Source organism: Myodes glareolus, chromosome 4, assembly GCF_982192425.1.
Source record: "Myodes glareolus chromosome 4, mMyoGla1.1, whole genome shotgun sequence".
Classification (NCBI taxonomy): Eukaryota; Metazoa; Chordata; class Mammalia; order Rodentia; family Cricetidae; genus Myodes; species Myodes glareolus.
In genome coordinates this window covers 104,187,887-104,215,810 of record NC_142029.1, presented here as the reverse complement: position 1 = coordinate 104,215,810, position 27,924 = coordinate 104,187,887, and the positions used below count along the sequence as shown (strand labels likewise).

Below are 27,924 nucleotides of genomic sequence, written 5' to 3'. Positions count from 1 at the left end.
ACACTCACATTGGTTCCCATCTCGGCATGGATGCTATGGACTAGGAAAGATGCAGTAAACTCTATCTTGTCTTGCACACACGCCACTCACGCTCACATCTCATCAGTAGTGACAGTGGGCTATGAAATACGACTGTGCCTGAGGTGGGAACCTGCTGTTGCTATAGTAACACAGAGTCAGGGCAATGGTTAGCACCAGCCAGGCATTCAGCAGGGACTCATAAATGGTCATCATTAGTGGAGATTTGCTGGAGCTGCAATAGCTCACACTCCAAAGCATCATGCAACGGGAATGGGGAAACTTGAGACTCTAGGTGCTATACTAGTGCACACGTGCACACACACACACACACACACCACCTGGCTTCTATGGTGGAAATATGAATCTCCACAGCCATCTCCAAAGAAGCATTTATTGGCACATAAGGCCTGTGTTAAAGTCTCTGGAGCCCCAGAGCGAGGCCAGCAAGGCAGAGCCCGTTACTGAGCAGGCAGCCCAGGTTGCAGAGGGAAGACAAACCGTGGTAGTGGAAGAATTTCTGGCGAAGAGCATTGTACTTGGGGTCCTTCTCCCGCAGCTGGCGGTAGGGGTCAGGGCCCTGGTGGCTGCCTGGCACCTCTGTCCCCAGGCCTCGATCTTTCTCCACAGTCTGTAGGGCCCACATGACAGCCGTGGTGCGGGCCTCCAGCCAGCGTGCATTGATAGTGGCCAGTGTGAGGCTCAGGAGCAGTAGAGCGAGCTGAGGACAGTGAAGGGGAGGCAAAGTGAGGAGGGTGATGATCTAACAGAGGGTATGTGAACGTCCTCACAGCCCGGAGAGTTCCCTCAGCCAGAGTGGGGACCCTGAGAGTAGTAAAGAACCTATGGCTTGGGGAGAGCTCAGGAGAATGGGATGGTTAGGATGGAGGAAGGGTGGATATGGGAGCAGGGAAGTAGATATCTTAATTAAGGGAGCCATTTTAGAGTTGGTAAGAGACTTGACTCTAGAGGGGTTCCCAGGTCCAAGGAGAGGTCCCCAGATTGTTCCTTGGGCAGCAGAGGAGAGGGTGCCTGAAGTGGTCTTGTCCCATAGCCACACTGATGAATATCTTGCATATCACCATAGAACCTTCATCTGGCGATGGATGGAGATAGAGACAGAGACCCACATTGGAGCACTGGACTTAGCTCCCAAGGTCCAAATGAGGAGCAGAAGGTGGGAGAACATGAGCAAAGAAGTCAGTACCATGAGGGGTGCGTCCACCCACTGAGATGGTGGGATTGATCTAATGGGAGCTCACCAAGGCCAGCTGGACTGGGACTGATGGAGCATGTGATCAAACCAGACTCTCTGAATGTGGCTGACTATGAGGGCTGACTGAGAAGTCAAGGACAATGGCACTGGCTTTTGATTCTACTGCATGGACTGGCTTTGTGGGAGCCTGCTTTGTTTGGATGCTCACCTTCCTAGACCTGGATGGAGTGGGGAGGACCTTGGACTTCCCACAGGGCAAGGAACCCTGACTTCTCTTAGGACTGGAGAGGAAGGGGGAGTGGGGGGATGGGGAGGGAAATGGGAGGTGGGGAGGAGGTGGAAATTTTTAATAAATAAAAAAAGAAAAAATAATAAAATAAAAATAAATTGTGTTATATTACAAAAGAAAGAAAGAAAGAAAAAAAAACCTATGACTTCTTCTCTTCTGCTCCCTGGCCCAGGGCACAGTCTGCTCCCCTACTGTTCCTTCAACACCTACGCTGCCTCTTCAAAACAAAACGTGTTTTTTGCAGTACTGAGAATTGATTTTCGGGCCTCAGACACAGTGTAAGTTCTAGAGCTGAACTACATACCCAGCCCTTTCTCACTTGTTTTGTGTGTAGGTGGTATATACACGCAGGAGTGGGGTGGGAATAGGGGGGTGTTTCTGCCCTAGTTGTCCTTGAACTCGACCTGTAGACGGCTGGCCTCAAACTCACAGAGGCCTGCTTCTGCCTCCCAAGTGCTGGGATTAAAGGTGTGCACAACCACCACCTGACCTTTTTTCTTTTTGAAAAATTTTACTGCATTTACTTGTGTGTGTGTGTGTGTGTGTGTGTGTGTAATAACATGCCTTGGTGTGTGTGTGTGCAGACTCGAGGGAGTCATTTCTCTTTCTCTTCTTCCTCCATGTAGATCCTCAGGAGTCCAACTCAGATTGTCATCAGGCTTAGCAAGCAAGGGCCTTTGCTTGCTCAAGCGGCCACCTTAGTTTTTGAGGCGGTGTCCCTTATTGATCCTGGAACTCCCTCATTCAGCTAGACTGACTGGTTGGCCAATGAGCTTCAGGGATCTGCCTGTCTCCGCCCCTGACTCCCACCGCTCCGAGTGGGGTAACTCCTCTGGGTTTGGTGATTGGATGGGGCTGAGGATTCAAACTCAGGTCCTCATGTTTCTGCAGGGAGCACTTTTCTGCCCAAGTCATCCCCCAGCCTCCACCCTTCCCTTTGAGGCAAATTCTCATTAAGTTGCCTGGGCTGGAGCAGAACTCACTGTGTAGCCAAGGCTGGCAATCCTCTTGGCTAAGCCCCCCAAAGACCTGGGATGACAGGGTGCCCACCTGGTCTCCCCAAAAGGAAGACAAACAACACTCATGGTTCTTTCATTCCCTCTGCTCAAAAGCACACAGTTTAAAATAGGGCCCATCTCTTCTGTGACCCCTGGAACTGACACTGAACCAATGAATTAAACACCTGAGAAATACCAGCTACCCATAACCCTCTCTGATCTCTAAGAGATTATTCTTTTGTGGGGAGTGAGTTGAGATAGGATCGCAGTAGCTCAGGCTGGTTTCAGGCTCCCTACGTGACTGACACTGACCCTGATTCCTGATCTTCCCACCACCACCTCCAAGTGCTGGGGTTACAGGTGTCACCACCATGTCAGCCTTGGTTTTTTCATTTAAATTTTTATTTTATTTTGGTGTTTTGAGACAGGGTTTCACTGTATAGACCTGGCTGTTCTTCTGTAGACCAGCATGGCCTCAAACTTACAGATATCTACCTCCTGGGTGCTTGGATAAAAGGCATGTGCCACCACTACCTGGTTTAATTTTTTTTTTTGAGATAGGGTCTCTCTAACTGTCCTTGAACTCTCTATGTAGGCCAGGACGGCCTCTAACTCACAGTGATTCTCCTGCCTCTGCCTCCAGAATGCTGGAACTAAAGGTGCACACCACTATACCTAGTTTGTTTGTGTTGTTGTTTTTGAGACAGAGTCTTACTATGTAGCCCAGGCCTGCCTGGAACTTGTGCAATCTCCCTGGCTCATCTTCCCAAATCCTGGGGTAACGTGTGTGTGTGTGTGTGTGTGTGTGTGTGTGTGTGTGTGTGTGGTGTGCACCACCACACCGGGCTGAGAGACCACTCTTGGTACACCCATCAAGTCTTACTCACCAACATCTGAAAACTTTAAGAGCAGAGGGAGAGAAGGGTGAGGAAATCTGAGCTGTAAGAATTGTTCCTCACACTGTGACTGAGGGAACATGTAGATGGGAGTGGGGAAACCTAAATTCCCAGTCCGGCTAGTTTTTACACAATGAACTGAGGTCGGAACCTCAGCTCAGCTGAGTCACTCCAGCTTGGCAGGAGGCCCAGCTATTAGGCAGAAAGGAAATAGGAGCCAATGGGGAAGATAAGGCTGCAGAGAGGGCTGCCAGGGGCAGCTCTTCAGGATGTGTGCTCTGCTCAGGGACAGTGACCAGCTATGACTTTACCAAGAACAACAAGCGTTTCTTTTCCCCTTTCAAAACAACGCCACGTGAGCTGGTTGTGGTAGCACACTCCAGGAGGATCTCCCAGAAAGGGGGAGCTGGAGAATCACAAGTTTGAGACCAGCCTGGCTACACTTTTGGGGATGTGGAGATGACTGGCTCAGTATACTGCTCTTGCAGAGGACCGAGTTCAGTTCCCATCACCCACTTTAAGCAGCTCACAGCTGCCTGTAACTACAGTTCTAGGGGCATTTGTCACCCCGACCTCTGAGAGTACCCAAACATATATGCACTTACCTACACAGAGACAACAAACATAAATGAAAACAAAAGCTGGGTGCTAGTGATGCACACCTTTAATCCTAGCACTCAAGAGGCAGATGCCAGCCTGGCCTAGAGGGAGTTCCAGGCCAGCCAGGTCTACACAGTGAGCAAGTGAACAAAAATAAGGTAGGGAGTGAGAGAGGAAGACATTGACCCCTGGTCTCTACACAGATTATGCACATCATGCTCTCTCTCGCTCTCTCTCTCTCTCTCTCTCTCTCAAATAAAATGAAGTTTCCACAAATTATCACTGGAGTCTTGGGGACAAATCTGCAGCGAACGGTGGCCCTCCAACCCTCATACCTGACTGGCTTCCCAGAGTGAGAGGTGGATCCAGGCTCGCTGTGGAGCCAAGATGCAGAGGTTGATGAAGGCACAGCCCAAGGAGATGTGAAAGTAGACCGGGAAGAGCTTACTCTGCACTAACCCGAAGGTATGCCGAGGAAGACTCCGGAAAAGTAGGAAGCCTGGGGAGATGGAAGACCACAAACACCTATTAGGACACTTTCAGGGTCCCCTCCCATTCAATTCCCACCCTAAATAACAGGTTGGAGGTCCCTACCTGAGGCAAAGGTCACCCACATCTGCATGCCCCAGGCACCAGACAAGACCAGCAAGTGGACCACTTTCATCAGGCTTCCTGGATCCTCACCTTCCTCCATCCTGTAGCCCTGGAAAGGAGGCACCAGTGACTCAGCTTAAACTTCAACCTTTGCCCCTTAGCTTTGAGACCTGGCAGAGGGTGCTTAGGTCCAGCTTACACTGGTGCAGGGTGAGGGAAAACAGGATGGAAACCGCAGTGGGAAGACTGCAGCAGCCCCTGCCCAGCCTCAAGCCCAACCAGTCCATCTGAGCGCAGGCTCAGGGCTGGATCTGAGCGCAGGCTCAGGGCTGGAACTGTGGCTGTGAGGTCAGAGACTTGGTTGGTATTGGCCTCACACTCCCTCCCGAGCACTTGCAAAATAATAGCAATAGTAATGATAGTAATAAATAAAAGAATCTTAGCCCAGTGTGGAAGCTCACACATGTAAACCTTAACACTTGGGAGACTGACAGGGGGATTGTCACTCCTTCATTCCAAAAAGTGTAAGCCTGGTGACTCACACTTGTAACCCCAGCACAGATGGATGACGCAGAAAAGTCACTGAGTTTGAGGACTGCCCGAGATATCTTAAAACTAACAAACAACTTAGGCACCAGCCAGGGAAGTGGCTCAGCTGGCAGAGCGTTTGCCTCACGTGCAGGAAGCCCTGCGGTCCATCTCCAGCTCTGTACAAGAGCACAGGCGCCCTTCCGTCATTCCAGCACTGAGAAGGCACAGTCAGAGAATTAGGAATTGGGGGCCAATCTGAGATACACGAGGCCTTGTCTCAAAATCCTAGAACAAAAGATCTCAGGCTTCTTCTAGATCCCAATATCAACTGCACATTATAGAACCCCAAAAGCTTGAGTCTCAGCAGCTCAAGTTCGTATCCCTGGGTCTTGAGGGATCACCTTGGTTCTGCAGACAACCAAAAGCCCTCACCCAGAAACCCGAGATATCACAGAAACATCCCAAAGCATCCCCAGGGCCCCCCATATGACCCCACCGTTGGAGCACCCGAGATCAGGCGTGGGAACCGCGAACCCGGGCAGCGCCTGTGCAGCTTTGGCTCGCCTGAGACCTCCCGGGGTTTCTTCCACACCATAGGCCTCGTCCCACCTCCCGGTCAGGCAGAAGCCAATAAGATCACACATCTGTCACCTCTGGACCCGCCCACTCAGGGATTGCCCAGTCGGTTTGCGAGAATCATCCTGTCATCCCGCCTCTCCAAACTTCATCCAGTCACACAGAACATGCTCAGGCGCCAATGAGCTCCGCGTCTGACTCGAAGGGAGCGGGCGGGGCTTAAGTGCAGACCACGCCCTTCTCTGTGACTCCACTTTCAGCCTCCCTGCGCTTTCCAGCGATGGTGTCTCCATGGGATCAAAACTTCAGCGTCACAGCTGGGGACTGGCTTCGTGGTCCCTGATGGGAGAGCATGAACAGGTGGTATGTGGTAGGTGGGAATGGAAAAGGGAATTGGGAGACTGGCGGGTGTAAGATTGACAGGGTAAGGGGCGGGACCAATATCAGTGGTCACGCCCCTTTGCTCGAAGAATTCTGTGGAGAAAGGGTCGTCGGAAGAATCAATTGAGATGGGGGAGGGCAGGCACGATTGGGAATCGACCTGCGGTGAAGCTCTGAAATGCCTCTTTCTTTTCCCCCTCTAACTCTTCTGGGGCATCTGTGGTCCTCACGTGATGTTCTAGAGCAAAGTCTCGTTTACCGAGCAGTGGACTAAATCTGTGTAATCAGGACAACCCAGTAAAGTGGATATGATGACTTTTTTTTTTCCCCAGACAGGTTCTTCCTGTGTGTAGCCTGGAACTAGCTTTATAGACCAGGCTGGCCTGAAACTCAAGGATCGTCTGAGTGCTGGGATTAATGGGGTGAACCACCACATCCGGCCCTTTATGTGGTTTTGTTGTTGTTTAGATTTTTAAATTTCGCTTTATGTGTGTTAATGTTTTGCTTGCATGTCTGTCTGTGCACAACTTCCATGCCTGGTGCCTGCAGCAGTTAGAAGAAAGGCATCAAATCCTCTGGAACTGGAGCTATTAAAGGTTGAGAAGCTGAGCCGCCATGTGGGTACTGGGAACTGAACCTGGGTACTGGAAGAGCAGCTAATGCTCTTAACTGCTAAACCATTTCTTTATTTTTGTTTTTTATTTTTATTTTTTTGCAGGGTTGCTCTAGGTAGCCCTGACACTGACACGCCTGGGATGCACTATGTAGATCAGGCTGACCTCAAACTCACACTGCCTCTGCTTCCTGAGTTCTGGGATTAAAGGCGTGTGACTACTTTCTTTCAATATTAATTGATTAATTAATCTCCAGCCAGATCACAATTTTCCCTCCTTCTCTCCCTCCCTCCATGCCTCCCAATCCCTTCCCCAACTTCCCCTTTGTTTCTTTCTCAACATAAAACTCTATTATTCTTAGTTGTGCATGAGGTGTGTGCATAAGTGTGCACATGTCATGACACACATGTAGAGATCAGAGGTGAAGTTTATGGGGTTGGCTCTCTCCTCCCACTTTTAAGTTGGCTACTGCAGATCAATTCATGTTACAGGCTAGGCAGCAAGCCCTTTGCTCCGCAAGTCTTCTCACTAGCCCTCCAAGGCCTTAATGTCTTTATGTGGGATGTCTGGCTTCTCATAACCCACCCTCACCTCTGTGATTGGCTTTATCTTTTATCTGACTTCTGCTTCTGTCAGAAGTTTCTGGGCTGAAACATCTCTGAGGGGACACTCTGAAGGGGTTAGGAGGCGGGGCCGAGGCTCCGTGGGTGGAGCACTTGCCTAGCCGGCTGTTGGGTTCCATCCCCAGCACTGTATAAGTGCACTACATAAATGCATCAATAGATGCAGTGACATGGGCCTGTCATCCTAGTCCTAGGGAGGTAGAAACAGGAGGGTCAGGAGTTCAAGGTCATCCTTGGCTACGTGAGTTGGAGACCTGTTGCTCCCATTCTCGTCCTCAGTGACCCTCTTTTGGCCGGCCTACCCCGGGACCCTGACTACTGTGTCTCTCATCTCTACTCATCTCCTTCACTCTGCATCACACCTTGGCCTGCCAACGAGAAGAGGGGCAAGTACTGGCGTTCCTGGTAGGCAGCTAGAGGACCGGGAAGGCTGACAACTGCAAGCTTGCCATCCCTGCCCCCTTTTCCCTAGGGTCCTCCTCAGACAGGGCTTTGGACTGTACAACCTGCTGGTCCAGGACCTTGGAGCCTGAGATCGTGAACACTGCTTCAGAACAAGCAGCGAGGACTGTAGACTGGGGGCCTGAGTGGGACTCCAAGTGTCGGCCTCATGAGGGTACCTCCTCTTCCAGCTCAGACCTCCCCAAGGAGTATTGTCGTGGCCAGGACCTTGTGAAGAGGAACCACACAACCAAGGTCACACATTCCCCCTCCCCCAACTCTCATTAACCTAGGAACGCACTTGCTGTGTTCCACTCTGGAGCACAGAGAAGGGGCTGCGCAGAAGGGGTCTATGGAGTTTCAGCACCTCTAGAGGGAGGAAGGAATACAAGGAAACCTATGTGTGGCTCTTTGCTTATTTGTTTTGAGACACAATCTCTTGTAGCCCAAGATGGCCCTGGACTTTTTCTGTAGCCAAAGCTGGATTTGGACTCCTGTTTCTTCTGCATCCATCTCCTGAATGCTATGATTATAGGAAGGAGACATTATATCTGACTTTCATATTTTGAAAGTGCATATGTGTGTGTGTGTGTATGTTTGGTGTTCGTTTTTGTATCTATATGGTTTCTGACTGTGTGTGTGAGACTCATACTTGTGTCTAAAATCGTGGCTGATTGTGTTTAACAACAGCTTATGGTGGTGTGCCAAGTGCTGATGGTGTCCTCAATGGACATCGCTGTCGGTGCTGTCTTGTACTCCAAAGTAGGAAGGTCAAACCAGGTACAGCCTGGCATCTGTTTTCTGTCAGGGTCAAGCCAGGGGCCCAAAAACACATGAGATGATACACACAAGTGCACTTCTGAGCATGTGCAGATGATGAAGTTGGGGTAAAGGCAGTGGATGAGTACCTCTGAACAGTTTTGCCTGATTCCTGGTTAGGGATAACCAGATCTCAAGAGAACCAATCTCAAGACCGGCAAACGGTCTCGAGGTGAGCAATCTGGGAAAACATCGTCACTTTCTTCTCCTCTTTTCCAGAAGTCCCTGGAGCCTGGCTCTGCTAAAGTAAAAGGTGAATGCTCTCTTCTGAGTGAGCCTGGAGTGGAGGCATTTGGGTTTCTAGCCCCACTTAATTTTTTCTTTACTTTTTTTTTATTTACTTCCTGTATTTGAGGGTGTGGGTGCCAGTGGGTGTGTGTCGTGGCACACATTTGAAGGTCAGAGGACGCCTTAGCAGAGTTGGTTCTCTCCTACCCTGTGGGTCCCTGGGTTCAAATTCAGGTCACCTGTCTTGGTGGCAAGTTCCTTCACACACAGATCCATTTTGCAGGCCCCCTACTCCCATTTTCTTCTTCGGTATCAAGGCCCATGTTCATTAACTGCTTCAAGGGGGTACCCTGCTCCATACATGCCCCTCTCCCTCCTCTGAGCCCCCATCTCTGCCCTGATCTTACCTCAGCCATGGCTCACTTTTCCTCTGCCCACAGTTAAGAACACCATGCTAGTCCCCGACCCTCAGAAGGCCTTGCGATGTGAACTAGAGTCCCTAAGGACCCAATTGCAGGCTCAGACCAAGGTGAGTCTCTCTACCTCCTCTGCACCTGCTCTCATCCTTCTCCCTAGTCCAGGGCCTTACCTCTCGCCCCGCCCCCTCAGGCTTTTGAGTTCCTGAACCACTCTGTGACCATGCTGGAGAAAGAGAGCTGCCTACAGCAGATCAAAATCCAGCAGCTTGAAGGTAAGGACCAGATGGAGACCAAGGTCAGAGCAAGTTTGCAATGAGTAGAAGGTCAAAGTCAGGACAGGGTCAGGGGAAGCTGGAGTCAAGGCTGGCCTCAGGCCCACATCTGTTTCCTCACCTTTTGGGGCTTGCTGGGCCTCAGCTGGCCCAGCATTTGCCTAACACGCATGAAGTCCTGGGTTCCACCTCCAGCATGGCATGCCTGTGATCCCAGCACTTGGGAGATGGAAGCAGGAGGTTTAGGAGTTAAAGGCCACCTTCATTTAATTAGAGAGTGAAAGTCAGCCTGACTAGGGCTGAGAGATGGCTTGTCAGTTAAGAGCACTGGCTGCTTTTGCAGAAGGCCCAGGCTGTGTTCCCAGCATCCACATGATGGCTCACAGTCCTCTGTAATGTCATTTCCAGGGGACAGAACACTCTCTTCTGGCCTCCGTGGGCACCGGTAAAACACCTATGAAACCAACCACGTAAAATAGAAAGACATTTTGGAGGGACGGGAGGTTCGAGACAGAGTTTCTCTGTGTAGCTCTGGCTGTCCTGGAACTCACTCGGTAGATCAGACTGGTCTCAAACTCACAGAGATCCATCCACTTGCCTCTGCCTCCTGAGTGCTGGGTTTAAAGGTATGTGCCATCACCACCCAGCAGAAATATATATTCTTTTCTTTAAGGATTTTCTTTTTTTATTTATTATGTATACAATATTCTGGCTGCATATATTCCAGCCCCAGAAATATATATTCTTAAAAAATAAAGAAGTTGGGCTGGAGAGATGGTCAAGTGCTTAAGAGCACTGGCTGCTCCTCTAGAGGTACTAAGTTCAATTCCCAGCAACCACATGGTGGCTCACAATCACCTGTAATGAGATCTGGTGTCATCTTCTGGCCGGCAGGGACACATGCAGGCACAACACTGTATACATAATAAATAAATAAATAAATCTTAAAAAGAAGTCTCAGAACTGGGGATGTGGCTCGGTTACTAAAACGCTTGCCGTGCTGGCATGAGGCCCTGGAGTTTAGCTCCGAATGTTGGGGGAGGGGGGACGGGGAAAGCTGGGCTTAGTGGGACACACTTGTAATCCCAGTTCTACAGAGGTAAAGATAGGAGGAATTCCGGGGCTCCGTGGTCAGCCAGTCTACACAAATCTGTGAGTTCCAGGTTCAGTGAGAGATCCCGTCTCAAAAGATAAGGTGAAGAATTGAGAACACTACTCAAGGTTGACCTTGGACCTCCCTTCCCCCTACACACTCACGCGTCTGTGTACCTGTGCACACACCTGTGCAAACACGTGAACATGTAAGTACGCATACATCAACACACAATAATAAAGTCGAGTATTCCACTCTCTCCACAGAAGTGTTGAGCCCCACAAGCCGCCAAGGAGAGAAGGAAGGCCGTAAGTGGGGCACGGAACAGGGTCAGCAGGAGCTGTATGGGGCCCTGGCCCAAGGCCTGCAGGGTTTGCAGAAGACGCTGAGGGACGGTGAGGAGCTGCAAAGGGCCCGAACCACTCGCTGCCTACAGTTGTTAGCCCAGGAGATCCGGGACAGGTGGGTGTGGCCGGAGGGCGGGGTGGAGCAGGCCACCTTTGAGGGAGCTTAATGGAGCGGGAGTGGAAAGCTTGGGGGACACGAGCTCAGAAGACAAATAGGTGGCTAGGGAGAGGCCGCTGGGGAGTCTAAGGCAGCTCGAAGGTGAGGGAGACAGCAAGCTGGAGGTGGGTTGGGGAAGGAGGCAGGGTCTCAGAAGACTGAGGAAGGCGGAGAAACTGGAGAGTGGAAATCAGGAGGAGAGAACGAGGCTGGGAAGATCCAGGCAGGCAGTGAGAGCTGCCGGGAGCTGTGGGCGGAGTCTGGGGCTGGCTGTAGACCCTCGCTGGCGGCAGATTCAGAGGTTGTGGGCAAGACCTCAGGTGGTATGGGTGGAGCTTGATACCTGGAGGGAGCTAGGGTTGTGGGAGGAGCCTGTACTATAAGTGGGCCGGGCAGATGGGGACGTGGTAGACCAGGGGAATGGGCTGGGAATGTGGGTCTAAGCTCCTCTCTCCCCTCAGCAAGAAGTTCCTGTGGGAGGAACTGGAGCTCGTGCGGGAAGAAGTGACTTTCCTCTATCAGAAGCTCCGTGAGTGCCTGGAAGCCCACAGCCTGGAAGGGATGGGGCTCTGCTTCCTCTGTCCACTGAGCTCTCTCCCCAACAGAGGCCCAGGAGGATGAGATTTCAGCGAACCTCTTGAATATCCAGAAGATGCAGAAAACACAGGTGAAGTGCCGAAAGGTGAGCAGAGAAAATGAGGGCCTGCAGGACGTGGTGCAGATGGGAGCTTCCTCATGCTTCCACAATTGGACCGAACTAGGAGGCAGAATCCAAATCCCAGCTCTTCCTTTTTTTTTTTTAATTTATTTTTATTTTCGAGGCAGGGTGTGTTCTGAAAGTCACTCTGCAGATCAGGCTGGCCTCGAACCGACAGAGATCTGCCTGCCTCTGCCTCCCGAGTGCTGGGAATGATTAAAGATGTGTGCTACCAGGCTCAGCCTCCAGCTCTGCCGTTTTAATGCTATGTTATTATGGGCAAATCACTTTGTCTTTCCGGGCCTCGATTCGCCTCTCCATATAATGTGTGTAATAGCTGCGGTCCCTCCTTCCTCAGAAAGCTGTGTTCCTCGAGGGTTCCGTGCTCTCACTGCAGCTGGGGATTAAAGTGTTACATCGTGATCGCCTTTTTCTATGGCCATCACTACTTGTGTGTCTAATTGCTTGCTCCTCCAACCCCCTCCCGAATCCCAGGTTCTGACCAAGATGAAGCAGCAGGCGTATGAACCGTCTTCGTGGCCAGAAACTGAGGATGTGCCTGCAGAAGGCGGTGACAGCTGGAAGGATGGCTTACAGAAGGAGCTGAGTGACATATGGTGAGGCCAGCCTCCCATCTGACCTCTGACCCCAGCCCTCCTCTAATCCGCCCCCACCACCGCATCTGGAACTGCATCTGGTTCTAGTCCCCCCTCCTTCTCCTAGGAATCACCCTCTCCACAGCCTCCCTTGCCCTAGCTCCAATTCTGGGATACCCTGGATACCCCAGTGTCTCTTGGGGCCCTTGTCTCTCTGTCTCCACACAGGTCTGCTGTCCACAGCCTGCAGAGCTCCATCGACTGCCTTGCCTTGTCCATGGGCATCAGACCCAGGGCCTCCAGTCTCAGGGGTGAGGGGCTGAGTGTGACAGGAGTGTGGGGGAAGAGGTCATTTCCAGCTTCACATAGATGAGGCCACCTTCAGAGGCCTTCTGAGGGTCACATCGGATGGGATCTTGTCCTTTTTTGTTGTTGCTTTGTTTTATTTTTGTTTGGTTTTCTTCTCAATTTGTTTGGATAGAAATGTGTTATGCATTTTTCCTTACTCCCCTTCTTTCCTCCCTCTCCCCAACCACCCTCTTCACTGCCCCCCACACTCCCAATGTACTCAGGAGATGCTGTCTTTTTTTCCCCTTCTTAGGAGGATCAATGTATGTGTCTCTTAGGATCCTCTTTGTTGCTTAGTTTCTCTGGGGTTGTGGCCTGTAGGCTGGTTGTCCTTTGTTTTACATCTAATACCTGCTTACGAATGAGTACATATTATATCTACCTTTCTGGATCTGGGTTACCTCACTCAGGATGGCTTTTTCTAGTTCAGTCCATTTGCTTGCAAATTTCAATATGTCATTGTTTTCTACTGCTGAATAGTACTCCATCGTGTAAATGTACCATATTTTCCTTATCTGTTCTTTGGCTGAAAGGCATCTAGGTTGTTTCTAGATTCTGGCTATTATGAGTAATGCTGCTATGAACATAGTTGAACAAATGTCCTTGTGGTATGATTGAGCATCCTCTGGGTATATGCCCAAGAGTGGTATTGTTGTGTCTTGAGGTGGATTGATTCCTAATTTTCTGAGAAACCATCATCCTGATTTTCAAAGTGGCTGTACAAGTTTGCAGTCCCACCAGCAATGGATGAGTGTTCCCCTTACTCCACAACCTCTCCAGCATAAGCTGTTATCAGAGTTTTTGATCTTGGCATTCTGACATGTGTAAGATGGTATCTCAGAGTTGTTTTGATTTGCATTACTCTGATGGCTAAGGATGTTGAGCATTTCCTTAAGTGTCTTTCGTGGGGTCTTGTTCTAAGGCTACACTGAGTAGCTGAGAGACTGAGATTTTGAAGGCCTATAATCCTAGAAATTGGTGAGTAGGTGAAAGAGAACCTCAAACTCAAGGCAAGCCTGGGCTGTGTAAACCCTGGATGTGTCACGTCGGAGCTGACTGGGGTCACATTTAGGATCTGTGAGCTTATTTTTTTTTTATTCTCTTGAATTTTGAGATATGGTCTCACATAACCCAGACTAATTTAAACTCACTATGTAGCAAAGGATCACCTTGAACTCCTGATCCTCCTTCTTCCAGCTCCCCAGAGATTACAGATAGATGCCATTATTCCGGGCTCTATGGAATTTTTTAAAGACATATTTTATTTCATGTGTGGGAGCATTTTGCATGTATTTGTGCGCCAACTGCCTGCCTGATGCCCTCAGAGGCCAGAAGAAAGCATCAGATCCTCTGGAACTGGAGTTACAGAGGGTTGTAAGCCAATATATGGGTGCTAGGAGTTGAACCCGTGTCCTTTGAAAGAGCAACTAATAGTACTTTTAACCTCTGAGCCACCTCTCTGGCCTCTTATGGGATCTTTTTAAGGGAACATTTAAGGGGTCACTGATATAATTTGGTATTACTTTGGGTTACACAAGAGATGTGGGTGTCTGAATCATAAGTCTAGGTATGGTTTCATCTTGAGGGATGCAGAGTCCATGTTCTGAAGTTGCTAGAGGGCTGTATTCAGTGTCTGAAGGGCCAGAATGGCATGTCTCTCCCACAGGCCACAAGGGACAGCGGTGCCCGAGTTCTCAGTATCCTTCTTGGGACTCCGATTCTGACTGGGAGAGACCTTACAGCAAGAGTGGATCTCACCCTCCCGGTACAGACCCTCCTCAGCCCTCTCCATCCCTTAACATCTGACCCCCTTGTGATTCCCACAGTGTAGGCCTTGAGGCTGGCACTCTGTCTGGGCATCTGCTCCTTGGCTGGCAACCCTGAGTTCTCCTGGTTAAAGCCAGACTGTGACCTACCTTCTCTCCCCATAGCTTGAGCAGCTGGGACTGCTTGCCCTGAAGACTCTCCAGAGAGAAAATAAACTAGCTGAGACCTTCCTCCACCCTGGACTTTTGCATCTGCTGGTTTAAGAGTCTGGGGTCCTCCCTATGCCACCCCCAGCTAACTCCTTGGTTTCTCAGAGGATACAGAGACCGGGGCACTTTTGAGGACGCGTGGGTCTAGTTAGGATTGTCTCTAATTGAGACAAGATTTAGGGTATGTCAGTTGGGTGTGTAATCCAGCAGCTGGCTGGTAGATAGAAGTAGGTATATCAGCTCAAAGTTAACACCGCAAGCATGAGACCAGCCTATGCTACAGAAAACCTTGTCTCAAAGACACAGACGTGGGCCTGCCAAATCCAAGTCTGAAGACCTGAGTGTGATCCCAGGTACCCACCAATGGTAGGAGAGAACAGACTCATATGCGTTGTCCTCCAGCCTCTAAATACACACAAAACACGGCACACACCCCAATAAATAAATGTAATTTTAAAATTTAAAACCACAAAATCAGGATAGTGCTTGTTTAGCGTATAGGAAGCCTTGGGTTCCAGCCCCGACACTGTATAAACCAGCTGTGGTGGATCAGGCCTGAAATTTTGACACCCAAGGAGATGAAGGCAGGAGGAGACAAAGCTCAAAGCCAGCCTTAACTGCAAAGAGGACTGGAGACCAGCTTGGGCTGCCTTAGACATTGTCACAAACACGAAAATGGACCTGGTTATCCAGATAGAGTCTTCCTTTCTGGATCTCGATGCCCAAGTGGGGAGAGGCATGGTATAGGGTGTCCTTCGAAGAGACCGAGTTCTGCTCGTCCCTCAGTCTACCCCACCCACCTCTTTCTCCATTCTTTTCTCTTCCAATGTCTGCCATCACGTCCTGCCTGCCTCATTGAGTTATGCAAATGAATGATCTATAGCTCCGCCCTACAGTGTTATGCAAATGAAGGGACCAATGTCTCCGCCCTCCTGAAAATACGGCGCTGTGGTCCGCCCCCATGGGTTATGCAAATGAATATCCCGTTCCCCGCCCCATTGGATTATGCAAATAAGGCTCTCCGTGGCCCCGCCCCTGCCTCGGCCACGGAGTCTGCGCGGAGCTGCAAGCCCGGCGGTCCAGACTTATCTCCGTGTCCGCCTGCCTGATCAGCGGTCTGTCTGACTGTCCTGCGGCGCCGGTATCGTCTAGACTGAGCGGGGGCTCAGCCGGCGGCGGCCTAGACAGGGTGAGGGAGGAGCGTGGGCGCCTCTTCTTCCCAGCCCGGGGACTGCCCAGGCCGGACACGGAGGTCCAGACCGGGGACGTGGGTCCCTCAGATACGTTCCCTGCGGGTCCATTTTGGGGGAAGGGTAGCTAGGGAGTGGGGAGGCGGTGATCTCGCGCTTTGGATGGGGTTGGGGGAGGGGAACCTGGAGAGGGGAACCCCAGAGACCTCAGGAGTCAGGTCACAATGCTGCGAGGGTGGCTGTGGGTGAATAATGGTGTGGCTGCCCCGTGTTGGTGTGTGGTTGTGTAACTGGTTGTGTGGTTCTCTGGCTGTGATGGATTCGGGTGTGTCCGCTGATGTGTGTGTGTGTGTGTGTGTGTGTGTGAGAGAGAGAGAGAGAGAGAGAGAGAGGGAGGGAGGGAGGGAGGGAGGGAGGGAGGGAGCGCCATGGAACGCACTGGCTTCTTTAGGGTGTCTGTGTGACTGCTTGCACTGTGTGTGTCTAGGTGTCTAGTTGTGTGATCTGGCTGTCATTTTGTGGTTACTGTTGTGTTCTTTCTGATGGTGTGCGTGCCTGTTTTGCAATCTGGCAGGTGTCTGATCTTACATGCCCTTTGTATGTGTGTGGCTGCAAGTCCATGTCACACATGTCACATACACCCCTGCCTGACCATGTGGCTGAGATTGTGGATGACACACTGTCTCTCCTATGGCTGGAGGGGGTGTTCGTGTGCGTGACTGTCATTGAGTGCCTTGTAACTGGGGGTGTGACTCTGTGACCCATTCTGTGACTCTCATTGTGTGGAGTGACTCCGCTCTGACTCCTAAGTGTGTTGGCAACCTTGAGTCTATGGTGGTGACTGTGTTGGGGTAAGGGCTTGTAGGGGGCTGGGATGTCTTTCTGACTGTGTGTTTGAGGGGGTATGTTCTATCCGTGTGGGTGTCTATGACAGACCATATGCAAAAATCTCTGTGTGTGTGTGTGTGTGTGTGTGTGTGTGTGTGTGTTTAGGAGTACTGGGAACTTGTGTGAATGAGCAAACCTGGTTTGCCCAGCATGAAACAGGCACCCCACACAGTGTGCTTGGATCTTGCTGTGGATTAGATGAATGTCATCTTCTGAGGTGTCCCTGTCTATAGAGTCTGGGATGGAAGCCCTGACTGGGTTGTATCTTGTGGGAGGACCCATGAGAGTCACTGTACCTCTGGAACCTGGGGTGACCCTCTCCCAATATGTCGCTCTGTGGAGCAGGCCTCAATGGAGCCCTGGACACACAGTGCCTACCCTCACCTTCCTGGGCCTCAGTTTCCACATCCGTGCAATGGAGATGAGTGTCCTTGCTCTGCTGGCCTCCAGGAGTGACTGTGAGTTGGCGGTGGTCGAGGTGGAGGCCTGTGGGAAGCCCTAGGGTGCCTTCACAGGTGAGAGCAGGTGTCACTGTGGGTAGAAGCTGGCTTGACTGTATCGGCTACTGAGCCCTTGGGGACTGAAGTCAGATGTAGGGGGTTGGTGAGAGAAGACTGGGGGAGGCAGCTGGACTGACAGGATGGGGGGGAGGGAAAGGCAGCTGGGAGAGAGGGAGGGTCTGGCTGTCAGCCTGCACCACAGCTCGTGGGGGTGGGGGTGGGGGCCCATATGGAGGCTATGGTGGAAGGGCCTAGGAGAAAGGGCCTGGTGGGAGTGAGAGGGCAGGAAGCATTGGATCTCCTGGGAAAAGAAGATGAAATTCCCTAAAATATGATTAAGGTGGGTACCAAAGAGAAGGACACCCTTCTTTAAAGCTGGAGGTGTCTCCTCTGAAGATTGATTAAGGGTCCCCCTAAAAGGCATGGGATCTGATTAGAATTTTATAGAAAGGAGAGAGAAGAGAACACTGTAGAATCTTTTGGATCACGTGAAAGGATCAACTCCTGCAGGTTGCCCTCTGGCTTCCACACAAAGGTTGGGGCACTCATGCACACATGCAAAATAATAAATGTAACTTTTAAAAAAAAGTCTTAGGTCTCTGGTAGAGCTTAGGTCTCTGGTAACAGAGCTTGCTGTTAGAAGGAGCAGGTATGTCCAGTGGGCAGTGGCGGGCCCAGCAGGGTGGGAAACGGGATAAAGAGCAGACTCAGAACTCCATGAAGCCTCATGTACTCCTATGCCCCTGGAGTTCCCACTCCCTCCTGCTCCACAGGCCCAGCTTCACCATGGCTGGAGGGAGACCTCACCTGAAGCGGAGTTTCTCCATCATCCCCTGCTTCGTCTTCGTGGAGGTGAGGACCTCAGAGCCACTCTGAGAAAGGGTGCCTGATTCATGTTTCATTCCTTTATCCCTGTCCAGCCTGTCTCCCTACTCCTGACACAGCCCTTAACCGTGCTCATTTTCCCAACTCCAGTCCTTCCTTCCTCTCTCTCTCTCTCTCTCTCTCTCTCTCTCTCCTCTCATACCACGCTACCCCAGAGCTTTAGCTGCTGCCCCCTTTCTCTTGAGATGTGGTAACAGGGTTGGGCCCAGAAGCGTTTCCTAATCCATTCACACTTTGGGACTTTGCCTGCCTGAGCCTCAGTTACTTCATCTAAAATGAGCATAATTAGCAGGGCATAGTGGCACATGTGACACACACCTCAGCATTTAGGAAGCTGAAGGAGAAGGATTCAGGGAAGTCAAGGCCAGCCTAGTCTACACAAGACTGTCTCAAAAAATGATTAAGACAGATAGAGAAAAGAAAAGAAATCGCAAGGCACAGCCACTGTGATGCATACTTATAATCCTAACATTCAGGAGGCAGAGGCAGGAGAATTCCATATACACGGTAACTTCCAGGCCAGCCAAGACTGTGGAATGAGATCCTGTCTCAAAGCAAACAAGCCAGAAAGTGGTGACTGCACCTTTAATCCCAGCACTCAGGAGGCAGAGGCAGGAGTGAGTTTGAGTCCAGCCTGGACTACAGAGTGAGTTCCAGGACATCCAGAGCTACATGCATACTAACACCCTGTCTCAAAACAAAAATAACAAAGAAGTTTATTATTTCTATTCCAGCCTGAGATAGATAAGGAGGCCATCAAAAAAAATTAGTAAGTATATAGATAAATAAAAAATGGATGAGGCTGTGGCTCAATTTGTAGAAACTTGCCTAGCTTGCACAAAGCCCTGGGCTCCGTCCCTGGCACCAAATAAACAAGGTGTACTGACCTATAACTACAACCCCAGTACCGGGGAGGCAGGAGTTATCAATTCCATAGTGAGTTGTCAGTCATCCTGGGTTGCTTGAGGCCTTGCATCGAAAGAAAAAGAAAGAAAGGAAGGAAGGAAGGAAGGAAGGAAGGAAGGAAGGAAGGAAGGAAGGAAGCAGGACAAAACAGAACAAAACCAAAATGCATCAGAAAAAGAGAAAACAGAATCATAGCTCCAGCCGCTGGGAAGGTCAGAATGTCTCCCTTCCTTCTGTCCTCGCCTCTTGTGTCCATTCCCTCCATCTCCATTTCCCTCCCTCTCTCTCTCCATGGCCTCATGGCCTCTGACCTCCTCCTGTTTCTCTTTGCCTCTCTCTGGCCCTGACTGGCTGCAGTCTGTGTTGCTGGGCATTGTGGTCCTGCTTGCGTACCGCCTGGAATTCACGGACACCTTCCCTGTGCACACCCAGGGCTTCTTCTGCTATGACAGTGCTTATGCCAAGCCGTACCCGGGGCCTGAGGCTGCCAGCCGAGCACCTCCAGCCCTCATCTATGCTCTGGTCACTGCTGGGCCCACTTTCACGGTGAGATAGTGTGGGCCACCCAGGTTGGATGCCAGGGAAACTCCCAGAAGGCAGGAAGGCCAGGTTGGGGCTGGGGGAGCCCTGGCCTTTGAGGCCAGGAAGACCTCATCATGGTCTTGTTCACAGATCCTGCTGGGGGAGCTGGCACGTGCCTTCTTTCCTGCTCCCCCCAACACCATTCCTGTCAGTGGGGAGAGTACCATTGTGTCCGGGGCCTGCTGCCGCTTCAGTCCTCCACTTCGGAGGCTGGTCCGTTTCCTGGGTGAGAGATGCAGCCTGGGGTTAGTCCAGTGGTCTTGGGGAGGGTGGTGAGTTCAGGGTCAAAGGAATAATTCCATCTTATGGCTCAGTGGGTATAGGCACTTGCTACCAAGCTTGACATGAGTTTGATTATCCAGCTTCATATGGTCAAAGGAGAGAATTGTTTCCTGAGTTGTCCTCTTACTACACTCAAGATGTGACAAGCACATGCATACATACGTATGGACACACATATATAATACAGGCATGCACACACATAGAGGTGCATTCATACACACACACACACACACACACACACACACATAGATACATGCATGTGTCCACACACAGATACAGGCATACATACAAAGACATACATTACCTATAGACACAGGCATGCTTACATACATAGACACATTCATGCAAGCACATACACATAGGTACATTCATGCACACACAGAGACACAGACATACATACACACAAATAAAAGAAAAATTTATTTATATATATATTTTTATATATTTATATATATATAATTGTATACATACACACACACACACACGAGACAGACAGGGTTTCTCTGTGTAGCTCTGGCTGTTCTGGAACTCGCTTTGTAGACCAGACTGGCCTTGAACTCAGAGATCCATCTGTCTCTACTTTTCAAGTGTTGGCATTAAAGGCGTTTGCCACCACTGCCCAGCTCTTTTTTTAAAACATAATTTATTATTTTTATTTTATGTACATTAGTGTTTTGCCTGCATGTATGTCTGTATGATTGTGTCTGGAATTACAGACAGTTGTGAGCTGCCGTGTTGGGGGCTGGGAATTGAACCCGGTCCTCTGGAAGAGTAACCAGTGCTCTTCAGACCAAGAAAATCTTTTTTAAGAGCCGGGGTGGCACACATTTCTTGTCCCAGAGACGGTAAGATGGGAGGTGGAGGCTGGTGGGTCCCTGGAAGCTTTGGGCCACCCAGTGTGCCTTTTGGCAAAGTTTTAAACCTGTGAGAAGCTCTGTCTCCAAATGTGAAGGTGTCAGAAGACCGGCACCTGAGATTGTCCTTCGACCTCCACAACAAGCGCATGCGCTTGCTCACATGAAGAATGCAAGCCCGTGTGCTGGTCACATCTAAAATCCTAGAACTTAGAACTTGGAAGGCTGTGTTAGGAAGATCTCAAGTCTGAAAGCTAGCCTGGGCTACAAAGTGAGTCAATATCTTAAAAAAAACAAACAAACAAAAAAAACAAGAACAAAAAAAAAACAAAAAAACCAACAAGCTGTGTTGGCACGTTCCTATAATCTGGTCAGGGAGGAGCTAGGGAGATGTCTTAGTGGCTGAGAATGCTTGCTGCTCTTGCAGGCACCCACATCAGGCAACCCATAGCTGTCTGTGATTCTAGTTCCAGGGGATCTGACACGCTCTGGCTCCATTGATTCTGTATCCATGTGGTACATATAAACTCATGAAGGCATGCATACATACACATAAATAAAAATAATAAGCAAGTCTTTTTTTTTTTTAAAGTTCCAAGCCAACCTAGTCTACATAGCAAACTTAAAGCCAGTCAGGGTTACATAGCTAGACTCTGCCTGAGGTGGAGGAGGCATGCTGGGTCAGAGGGGTCATGGGTAAAGGTACTACGTCTGCTTCCAAGTCTGACGACTTGAGTTCAATCCCTAGGACCTATATGCTAGAAGGACAGACAGATAAGTTTGTCATAAGTTGTCCTCTGATCTCCATGCACATAAGCACACATAAACAAAGTCAGACCCATAGAACTGGAGTTTCAGGCAGTTGTGAGCACTGGGTGCTGGGAATTGAATCTGGGTCCTCTGGAAGAGCAGCCAGTGCTGAGCCATCTCTCCAGCCCAAAATAAGTGTAATTCTTAACAAATATAAGAGGAAGAGAAGAGCAAAGAAAGGAGGAATCCCAGAAATTTCAATAGGATCTTCCTTGGAGTTCCCAAACTCCTGATCCAGTAGTGTTGAGCAGTCCTGGGGTAGCCGTGATGGAGTCAAGGGGCTTGCCCCGCCACAGCTTATTTCTTAGACACAGACTGTAGATATATACTGTAGGGAGGGGCCCAAAGATAAGGGGACTGCAGCCCAGTTATCATCGGATCCCAGATTGACTTTAGTGGCCATCCTAAGACTAGCAAGACAATGGAGACCAGCAGTTGCTCGTGGGCAAAGGTGCTGCTGCCAAGCCTGACCACCTCAGTTCCAGAATCTATGTGGTAGAAGAAAAGAAGTAAATGCCTCAGGCTATCCTCCGACCTCCACACAAAGCATAGCAGTATCTACACAATAAATAAAACCCAAGTAAATAAATGTAAAAAGCCTTTCTCTGTGTAGTTCTGGCTATCCTGGAACTCACTTTGTAGACCAGGTCTGCCTCGAACTCAAAGATCCGCTTGCCTCTGCCTCCTGAGCTCTAGGACTAAAGGCGTGTGCCACCAGCATAAAAATTAATTTTAGACACAAACAAGGGGCTTAAAGGAACTGTGTGGGGCGCCCAGTTGAAGGGACATGACCTTTTTTCTCCCCATCGCCAGGAGTGTACTCTTTTGGCCTCTTCACCACCACCATCTTTGCAAATGCGGGACAGGTGGTGACCGGTAACCCCACGCCTCACTTCCTGTCTGTGTGTCGCCCCAACTACACGGCCTTGGGCTGCCCACCACCGTCTCCTGACCGGCCAGGGCCTGACCGCTTCGTCACGGACCAGAGCGCCTGTGCAGGCAGCCCCAGCCTGGTGGCCGCTGCACGCCGCGCCTTCCCCTGCAAGGACGCGGCCCTGTGCGCCTACGCGGTCACCTACACTGCGGTGAGCCCCTGGTGGGAGAAACCAAGGGTCTAGAGTGGGTGGGTGGGGGTGCTTGACAGAGGGGGAGGAACTTTGGGAGACCACGCCCACTTATTTGGATCGTTCATGAGGCCACACACCTTCGTGGTGCGTCCCAGCCTTAGAACCCTGACTACTCCCCAGAAGTCCTGGACGTTGCCTTTTGGGACTCAGCCCCTTGGAGTTGCTAAGAGACACAGGCCCTGGATAGTGGCTAGGAAACTAAGCTTGTGGGCTTTGGCTCCTCCTTCTGGAGCCCTCGCCCCTCCCCTTTGTTTCTTTGGCCACGCCCCTAGCTCTCTAATTCTGTCCGTTGCCTTATTCTAGTCCCTTGTTCTGTTGCTTTGATTTCCTTTTTCTGGCCTCTGAAATGACTGGTATGTCCCATTCTGACCACTTTTGTGCCCCACGAGGCTCCAAGGCTACCCCGGATGTGCCTAACCCTGATTCTGCTCCTTGGTTCTGTGCGCATGCTTTAATGCAGCGAGCATTTTCCCCCATCACAGAGAAGCCTGTTCCATAGACTCTTACCAGAACTTTTTGGTGCTCTGACCACACTACCTGCATGCAGGACACCTGGGACCCTTGGAATCCCTCCCCTGCCCTCCCAGTTCCTCAAGCCTCCATTGCTCTGACCCGAAAAGCGTGGGTTCATCCTTTGATCGGTTTGGGTCCCACAGATGTACGTGACCTTAGTGTTCCGCGTGAAGGGCTCCCGCCTGGTGAAACCTTCCCTCTGCCTGGCCCTGCTGTGCCCCGCCTTCCTGGTGGGCGTGGTCCGCGTGGCAGAGTACCGCAACCATTGGTCGGACGTGCTGGCAGGCTTCCTGACTGGGGCGGCCATCGCCACCTTTCTGGTGAGTCCCGCTCCCACCCGTCTCTGTGCTCATCAGGCCCCGCACCCAAGAGGCAGAATTGCTCAGTGATGCTGAAGGGTATACAGAGTCTGCGTGACTGGGGAGGCTGTTGTCTTTTACTTTCACATCTTGCTTGTTCTCATCTGCGGAATGAGCCGACCAGGTCATGCCATGGTGAGCAAAATTTAAAGCGATGCCACCACACTCTGCAACTGAAATAAATACTATTTTTCAGGGGAACATGACTCCATTGGTAAAGTGCTTGCTTTGCAAGCATGAGAATTTGAGTTCAGGTCTCTGGCACCCATGTAAAAGCCAGAAGTGGTGTGCTTGACATCTCAGCACCAGGGAGGCAGACTCCCGGGAGTCACTGGTCAGCCAGTCTAGCCTAATCTGGGGGCTCCAGGCCATGAAAGACTCAGTCTCAAAAAGCAAGGTGGATCACTCCGGAGGAGTGACATCAGAGACTGACCCTGCCTTTCACACACACCAACCTGTGTCCTCCACAGCAGAACACACCCTCAGGTGCACACAAATAGACACTCGCCCGCCCTCAAACATGCACCTGAGTATGCACAAACATGTACACCACCGTGCATTTGAAAAATACACATATATTTTCAAGATTTGTGTAGTTTTTAACTGTACGTTTTGCCTGCATTAAATGTGTGTTTGTGTGTGTGCCTGCCACTGCTCTTAAACATTGAGCCACTTTCTCAGACCTATATATATATATATAATTTTTAAAATTTTTTTAAAAATTTTCGAGACAGGGTTTCTCTGTAGCTTTTGGTTCCTGTCCTGGAACTAGCTCCTGTAGACCAGGCTGGCCTTGAACTCACAGAGCTCCACCTGCCTCTGCCTCCCGAGTGCTGGGATTAAAGGCGTGCGCCACCACCACCCAGCCCCTAAATATATTTTTAAAGAATATTTTGGCTGAGCAGTGGTGGTGCACATCTTTAATCCTAGCACTCGGAAGGCAGAGACAGGTGGATCTGGATCTCAGTGAGTTTGAGGCCAGCCTTGTTGACAAAGTGAGTTCCAGGAATCCAGGGCTGTTACACAGGGAAACCCTGTCTCAAAAAACCAAACCAACCAAACAACAACAAAAAAGAGAGACTATTTTGACCAGGCACAGTGACACATTCCTCCAGTCCCAGCACTTGGGTAGCAAAAACAGGCAGATTTCTTGAGTTTGAGGGCAGCTTGGTTCACATAGTGAGTTCCAGGCCCAGCCAGGGCTATATAGTGAATTAATGAAACATCTTTTTTTTTAATTTTGTTTTTTGCACGGGGTCTCACTGTGCAACCCTGACTTGGAATGCACCCAGCTGGCCTTGAACACATAGAGATCTTACTAGTTCTGCCTTTCTAAGGTTGTGTGCCACCACTCCTGGCAAGCCTTTTTTTTTTTTTTTTTTTTTGAACTGTCTAGCCCTGGGTTCATCCCCACAAAATCAAAGCATTGGTGGCTTCCTGTGTGCTAGGCAAGCATTCTGTGGAGTGAGCTATAACTCAGCTCTTCCTGGAACATTTGGGAAAGGTTAGTGAGGAAGCTCATTAGGTGAAGACAACTGCATAATTACCGAAGAGTAAATTCCATCCCAGGTCTCACCTGGCAAAGGGACTAACTCCCAAAAGTTTTCCCCTGACCTCCACAAATCCCCACAAAGTGAGTAGTTAAAATAAACACTACTTTTTGAAACATTGAAATATCTATATTCAGAGCTGCAGAGATGGCTCAGCATGTAAGAGCACTGACCCTCCTGCAGAGGACCTGGGTTCAGTTCCCAGCACCTACATGGTGGCTCCCAACCATCTGTAACCCCAGTTCCATGGGATCCAATGCCCTCTTCTGACTTCCATGGACATCAAGTATGCAAGTGCACAGACATACATGCAAAACACTCATAGATAGAAAATAAAATAATCTCAAAAACTTTAAAAACCAATATTCATGCCAAATAACTGCAATATACCAAATATCAAGCATATACATGCGGCCAGGCCAGGTATGGAGGTGCATGCCTGGTGCCAGCACTTCGGAGGAGATGCAGCTGAACCTCTGTCGAGTTCAAGGCCAGCCAGGTTCACACAGAGAGTTCCAGGACAGCCATAGTGAGATCCTTAAAGTAAATAAATAAATAGTAAAATTGTAAAGAAAGACAGTTATATGTGTTTGGAAATCCTAACTTCAGTTTCTATTTGAAAAATGTTCATAATTCTTGTGTTGTTGGTCTCAGGCCTCAACACGCAACATGCTTCTATCTCTCTGGCCTAGGTCACCTGTGTTGTGCACAATTTCCAGAGCCGACCCCCCATTGGTCGAAGGCTCTCCCCCTGGGAGGACCTGAGCCAGGCCCCAACTATGGACAGCCCCCTCGAAAAGTTAAGTGTGGCCCAGGTAAGGGGGCCCGGGAGCTGCTCCGGGCTGGAGAGGGTGGTGGGTGGAGGAGACACAGGGAAGTAGGAAATCGGGCGATGAGGATCCCCGCCTTGGGGTAGGAGGAAAGGGAGTCGTCCAGCTCTGGGGATGAAGTCCTAGGAAGAAAGCAGCCTTAAGGAGTGAAAGGCTACACTACCCTCTCCCTCCCAAGTTGCATCGTTAATCCGGAGATCTCTGGTGCGGATTCCATGGGGGCGTCTGGCTGAGGAGCCCTTTTTGATTGTGAGTTGAGGGGTCCTGGGGTCCTCTAGCCCCTTCCCTCTTCTTTTTTGTCTCAGGAACCCGAGACCTGCAGGCCGCATTCGACACCGGCACGGCTCACCCCATCCAGTAAGTGTTGAGGAAGCGGGGGCGATGAACAGGGGTCTCTTGCAGGTGGGTTTCTGTGCCACTCTTCCAGTTTGCTAACCTCTTCATCTCCGAATGTCACCTCTAGAGCCGCAGAACTGTGCCCGCCGTGGCCACCTGATTCCCAGCTGTGTGTCCTCCAGGGCCCCAGCCATGTGCTCCTCACCCCGTGTGCCCCGCCCTCGACTGAGGTCTGAGCCAACACCCCTGCCGCTGCCGATGCCCCTGCCCGCACCGACTCCCAGCCAGGGTCCCTCGCCTTCGTCCCCTGGACCCGGGGGCCCAGGCGGGGGAGGTGGACGCGGCCGGAAGCTGCTGCTGCCCACGCCCCTGCTACGGGACCTGTACACCCTCAGTGGACTCCATCCTTCCCCTTTCCACCGCGACAACTTCAGCCCTTATCTGTTTGCCAGCCGCGACCACCTGCTGTGAGATCCACCACCTAAAATATGCCCAGTGTCCCCCCCACCTCTTTCTTCCCTGCCACGCGTGCGTGTGCCACGTGAGTGCTAAAGGACCCTGACCCCCAAACCAGCCTGGCTTGGCGTCAGAAGATGGCTGGAAGGACACTTTGGTGTGGGGGTGGGGGTCTCTTGACTGCTCCTTGGCCTTCTGGGACATCCGGGTAAGCAAAAAAAAAAAAAAAAAAAAAAAAAAGACCAGGTGGGCTCATGTCCCTAGAACTGACCTTTTAACGGCTGATGCTTGACCTAACTGGCCGTTGCCTGGGCTCTTAGTTCTCAGAATTCAACCTAAAAGTTTACTCCAGCCAATGGGAACCTCTCACTTCTTAGCTTCCTCAAGCAAGAGGGCAACTCCCGCCAACATTCAGTGTCTAAACAGCCAATAAGAGCCCTTGGCTTTCAGAATTGTCAAGAGTGGGTGGGAATGATTCCAATCAATGGGGGACCGCCCGTGTCAAAGCCAAGGAGGGCTATCCAGACTCTCCCTAGAATCAAGGAGTCCAGCTGGAGGGTGAGGGGCAGGCTCCCCCATGGCAGGATCCTGCGGCACCCCTACCCTTCTAGCTTCTCTCCCAGGTGCACCCTCACACCCTCCAACTCTCTAAAGTAGGGCTTGCCCCAGTTCACAGGTTTTGGAGTTTCGGGTGCTGTCTCCCCTTGGCTGTGCCCAGGGCACCCCCAAACTTTCTATTATTTATTAGGGCTGTGGAAAAAGACTTTATTTTCTTGGGACCCACCCTTCTTCATACTAGCCCCTATGCCTCAGCCTCACGCAGATGTACCATCTTGTGGGGCATGGGTGAAACAGGAGGGGGTTCTCCTACCCCGAATAGCCAAAGGCAGTGGGCAGATGAGACACTGTCCCCCCCTCCCTGCCTCCTTCCTCATCTTTAATAAAGACCTGTTTGTAACAGAAGTTTGGCTCGGTGCCTGCCTCCTCTGAGTGCTGGAAGATGGGGAGACTGTAACACTGGATCTAGGCGGCTGTGAAGAGGGTGTGGGCGAGTTGTCACAGTGGATCTAAGGACAAATGTGGAGAGGCAGTGTGGTCGTAGGGCCAGCGACATGGATCAAAATCCT

At 50.6% G+C, this 27,924-nt stretch overlaps 3 protein-coding genes and 1 long non-coding RNA gene across 26 annotated transcripts; 3 read left to right on the top strand and 1 right to left on the bottom strand.

The window, feature by feature from the left end:
- Window positions 1–398: 398 nt before the first annotated feature.
- Tmem205 (transmembrane protein 205) lies at window positions 399–5,818 on the bottom strand. Of its 2 annotated transcripts, none has more exons than XM_048446569.1 (4): window positions 5,794–5,818; window positions 4,612–4,720; window positions 4,353–4,516; window positions 399–739 (listed from the first exon to the last, which is right to left on the bottom strand). In XM_048446569.1, exons 2-4 carry the CDS (start codon window positions 4,709–4,711, stop codon window positions 434–436), a joined length of 570 nt encoding a protein of 189 aa, XP_048302526.1. In that variant the 5' UTR covers window positions 4,712–4,720; window positions 5,794–5,818; the 3' UTR covers window positions 399–433. The 2 variants fall into 2 exon arrangements, with proteins under 2 accessions (XP_048302526.1, XP_048302525.1); XM_048446568.2 differs by lacking the exon at window positions 5,794–5,818 and adding an exon at window positions 5,639–5,785.
- Window positions 1,669–4,495, top strand: LOC125408335 (uncharacterized). The gene is made up of 2 exons (XR_007234441.2): window positions 1,669–1,801; window positions 4,284–4,495. It is a non-coding gene; the product is annotated as an uncharacterized LOC125408335 (long non-coding RNA).
- Window positions 5,819–5,925: 107 nt separating the features above from the next.
- Ccdc159 (coiled-coil domain containing 159) lies at window positions 5,926–14,755 on the top strand. Of its 11 annotated transcripts, none has more exons than XM_048446559.3 (13): window positions 5,926–6,081; window positions 6,432–6,521; window positions 7,616–7,722; window positions 7,809–8,032; window positions 8,816–8,849; window positions 9,265–9,353; window positions 9,434–9,515; window positions 10,875–11,070; window positions 11,574–11,641; window positions 11,718–11,794; window positions 12,305–12,426; window positions 12,634–12,716; window positions 14,420–14,755. In XM_048446559.3, exons 2-13 carry the CDS (start codon window positions 6,517–6,519, stop codon window positions 14,557–14,559), a joined length of 1,227 nt encoding a protein of 408 aa, XP_048302516.2. In that variant the 5' UTR covers window positions 5,926–6,081; window positions 6,432–6,516; the 3' UTR covers window positions 14,560–14,755. The 11 variants fall into 11 exon arrangements, with proteins under 11 accessions (XP_048302516.2, XP_048302515.2, XP_048302524.2 ...); XM_048446567.3 differs by lacking the exon at window positions 6,432–6,521 and having other exon boundaries at window positions 5,931–6,081; window positions 14,420–14,518; window positions 14,685–14,755; XM_048446562.3 differs by having other exon boundaries at window positions 5,932–6,081; window positions 6,436–6,521.
- A 154-nt stretch (window positions 14,756–14,909) lies between these two features.
- Window positions 14,910–27,760, top strand: Plppr2 (phospholipid phosphatase related 2). 12 transcript variants are annotated; one of them, XM_087905792.1, is made up of 10 exons: window positions 14,910–15,918; window positions 17,153–17,265; window positions 18,081–18,159; window positions 19,531–19,644; window positions 19,771–19,906; window positions 22,440–22,711; window positions 23,410–23,586; window positions 25,868–25,990; window positions 26,311–26,362; window positions 26,469–27,760. In XM_087905792.1, exons 3-10 carry the CDS (start codon window positions 18,094–18,096, stop codon window positions 26,810–26,812), a joined length of 1,284 nt encoding a protein of 427 aa, XP_087761918.1. In that variant the 5' UTR covers window positions 14,910–15,918; window positions 17,153–17,265; window positions 18,081–18,093; the 3' UTR covers window positions 26,813–27,760. The 12 variants fall into 12 exon arrangements, with proteins under 12 accessions (XP_087761918.1, XP_087761921.1, XP_087761916.1 ...); XM_087905795.1 differs by having other exon boundaries at window positions 19,771–19,925; XM_087905790.1 differs by having other exon boundaries at window positions 19,456–19,644.
- The last annotated feature ends 164 nt before the right edge of the window (window positions 27,761–27,924 follow it).

Coding starts and splice junctions, on each gene's coding strand:
- Tmem205 (XM_048446568.2), bottom strand. CDS start 5,737: ATGGTGTGGAAGAAACCCCGGGAGGTCTCAGGCGAGCCAAAGCTGCAC. Junction 4,721..5,638: donor TGATCTCGGGTGCTCCAACG/GTGGGGTCATAT, acceptor CCTCCTTTCCAG/GGCTACAGGATGGAGGAAGG. Junction 4,517..4,611: donor GTGGGTGACCTTTGCCTCAG/GTAGGGACCTCC, acceptor CCATCTCCCCAG/GCTTCCTACTTTTCCGGAGT.
- Ccdc159 (XM_048446557.3), top strand. Junction 7,723..7,808: donor GCCTGCCAACGAGAAGAGGG/GCAAGTACTGGC, acceptor CCTTTTCCCTAG/GGTCCTCCTCAGACAGGGCT. Junction 9,516..10,874: donor CAAAATCCAGCAGCTTGAAG/GTAAGGACCAGA, acceptor CTCTCTCCACAG/AAGTGTTGAGCCCCACAAGC.
- Plppr2 (XM_087905790.1), top strand. CDS start 18,094: ATGGCTGGAGGGAGACCTCACCTGAAGCGGAGTTTCTCCATCATCCCC. Junction 18,160..19,455: donor CCTGCTTCGTCTTCGTGGAG/GTGAGGACCTCA, acceptor GACTGGCTGCAG/TCTGTGTTGCTGGGCATTGT. Junction 25,991..26,310: donor AAAAGTTAAGTGTGGCCCAG/GTAAGGGGGCCC, acceptor TTTTTGTCTCAG/GAACCCGAGACCTGCAGGCC.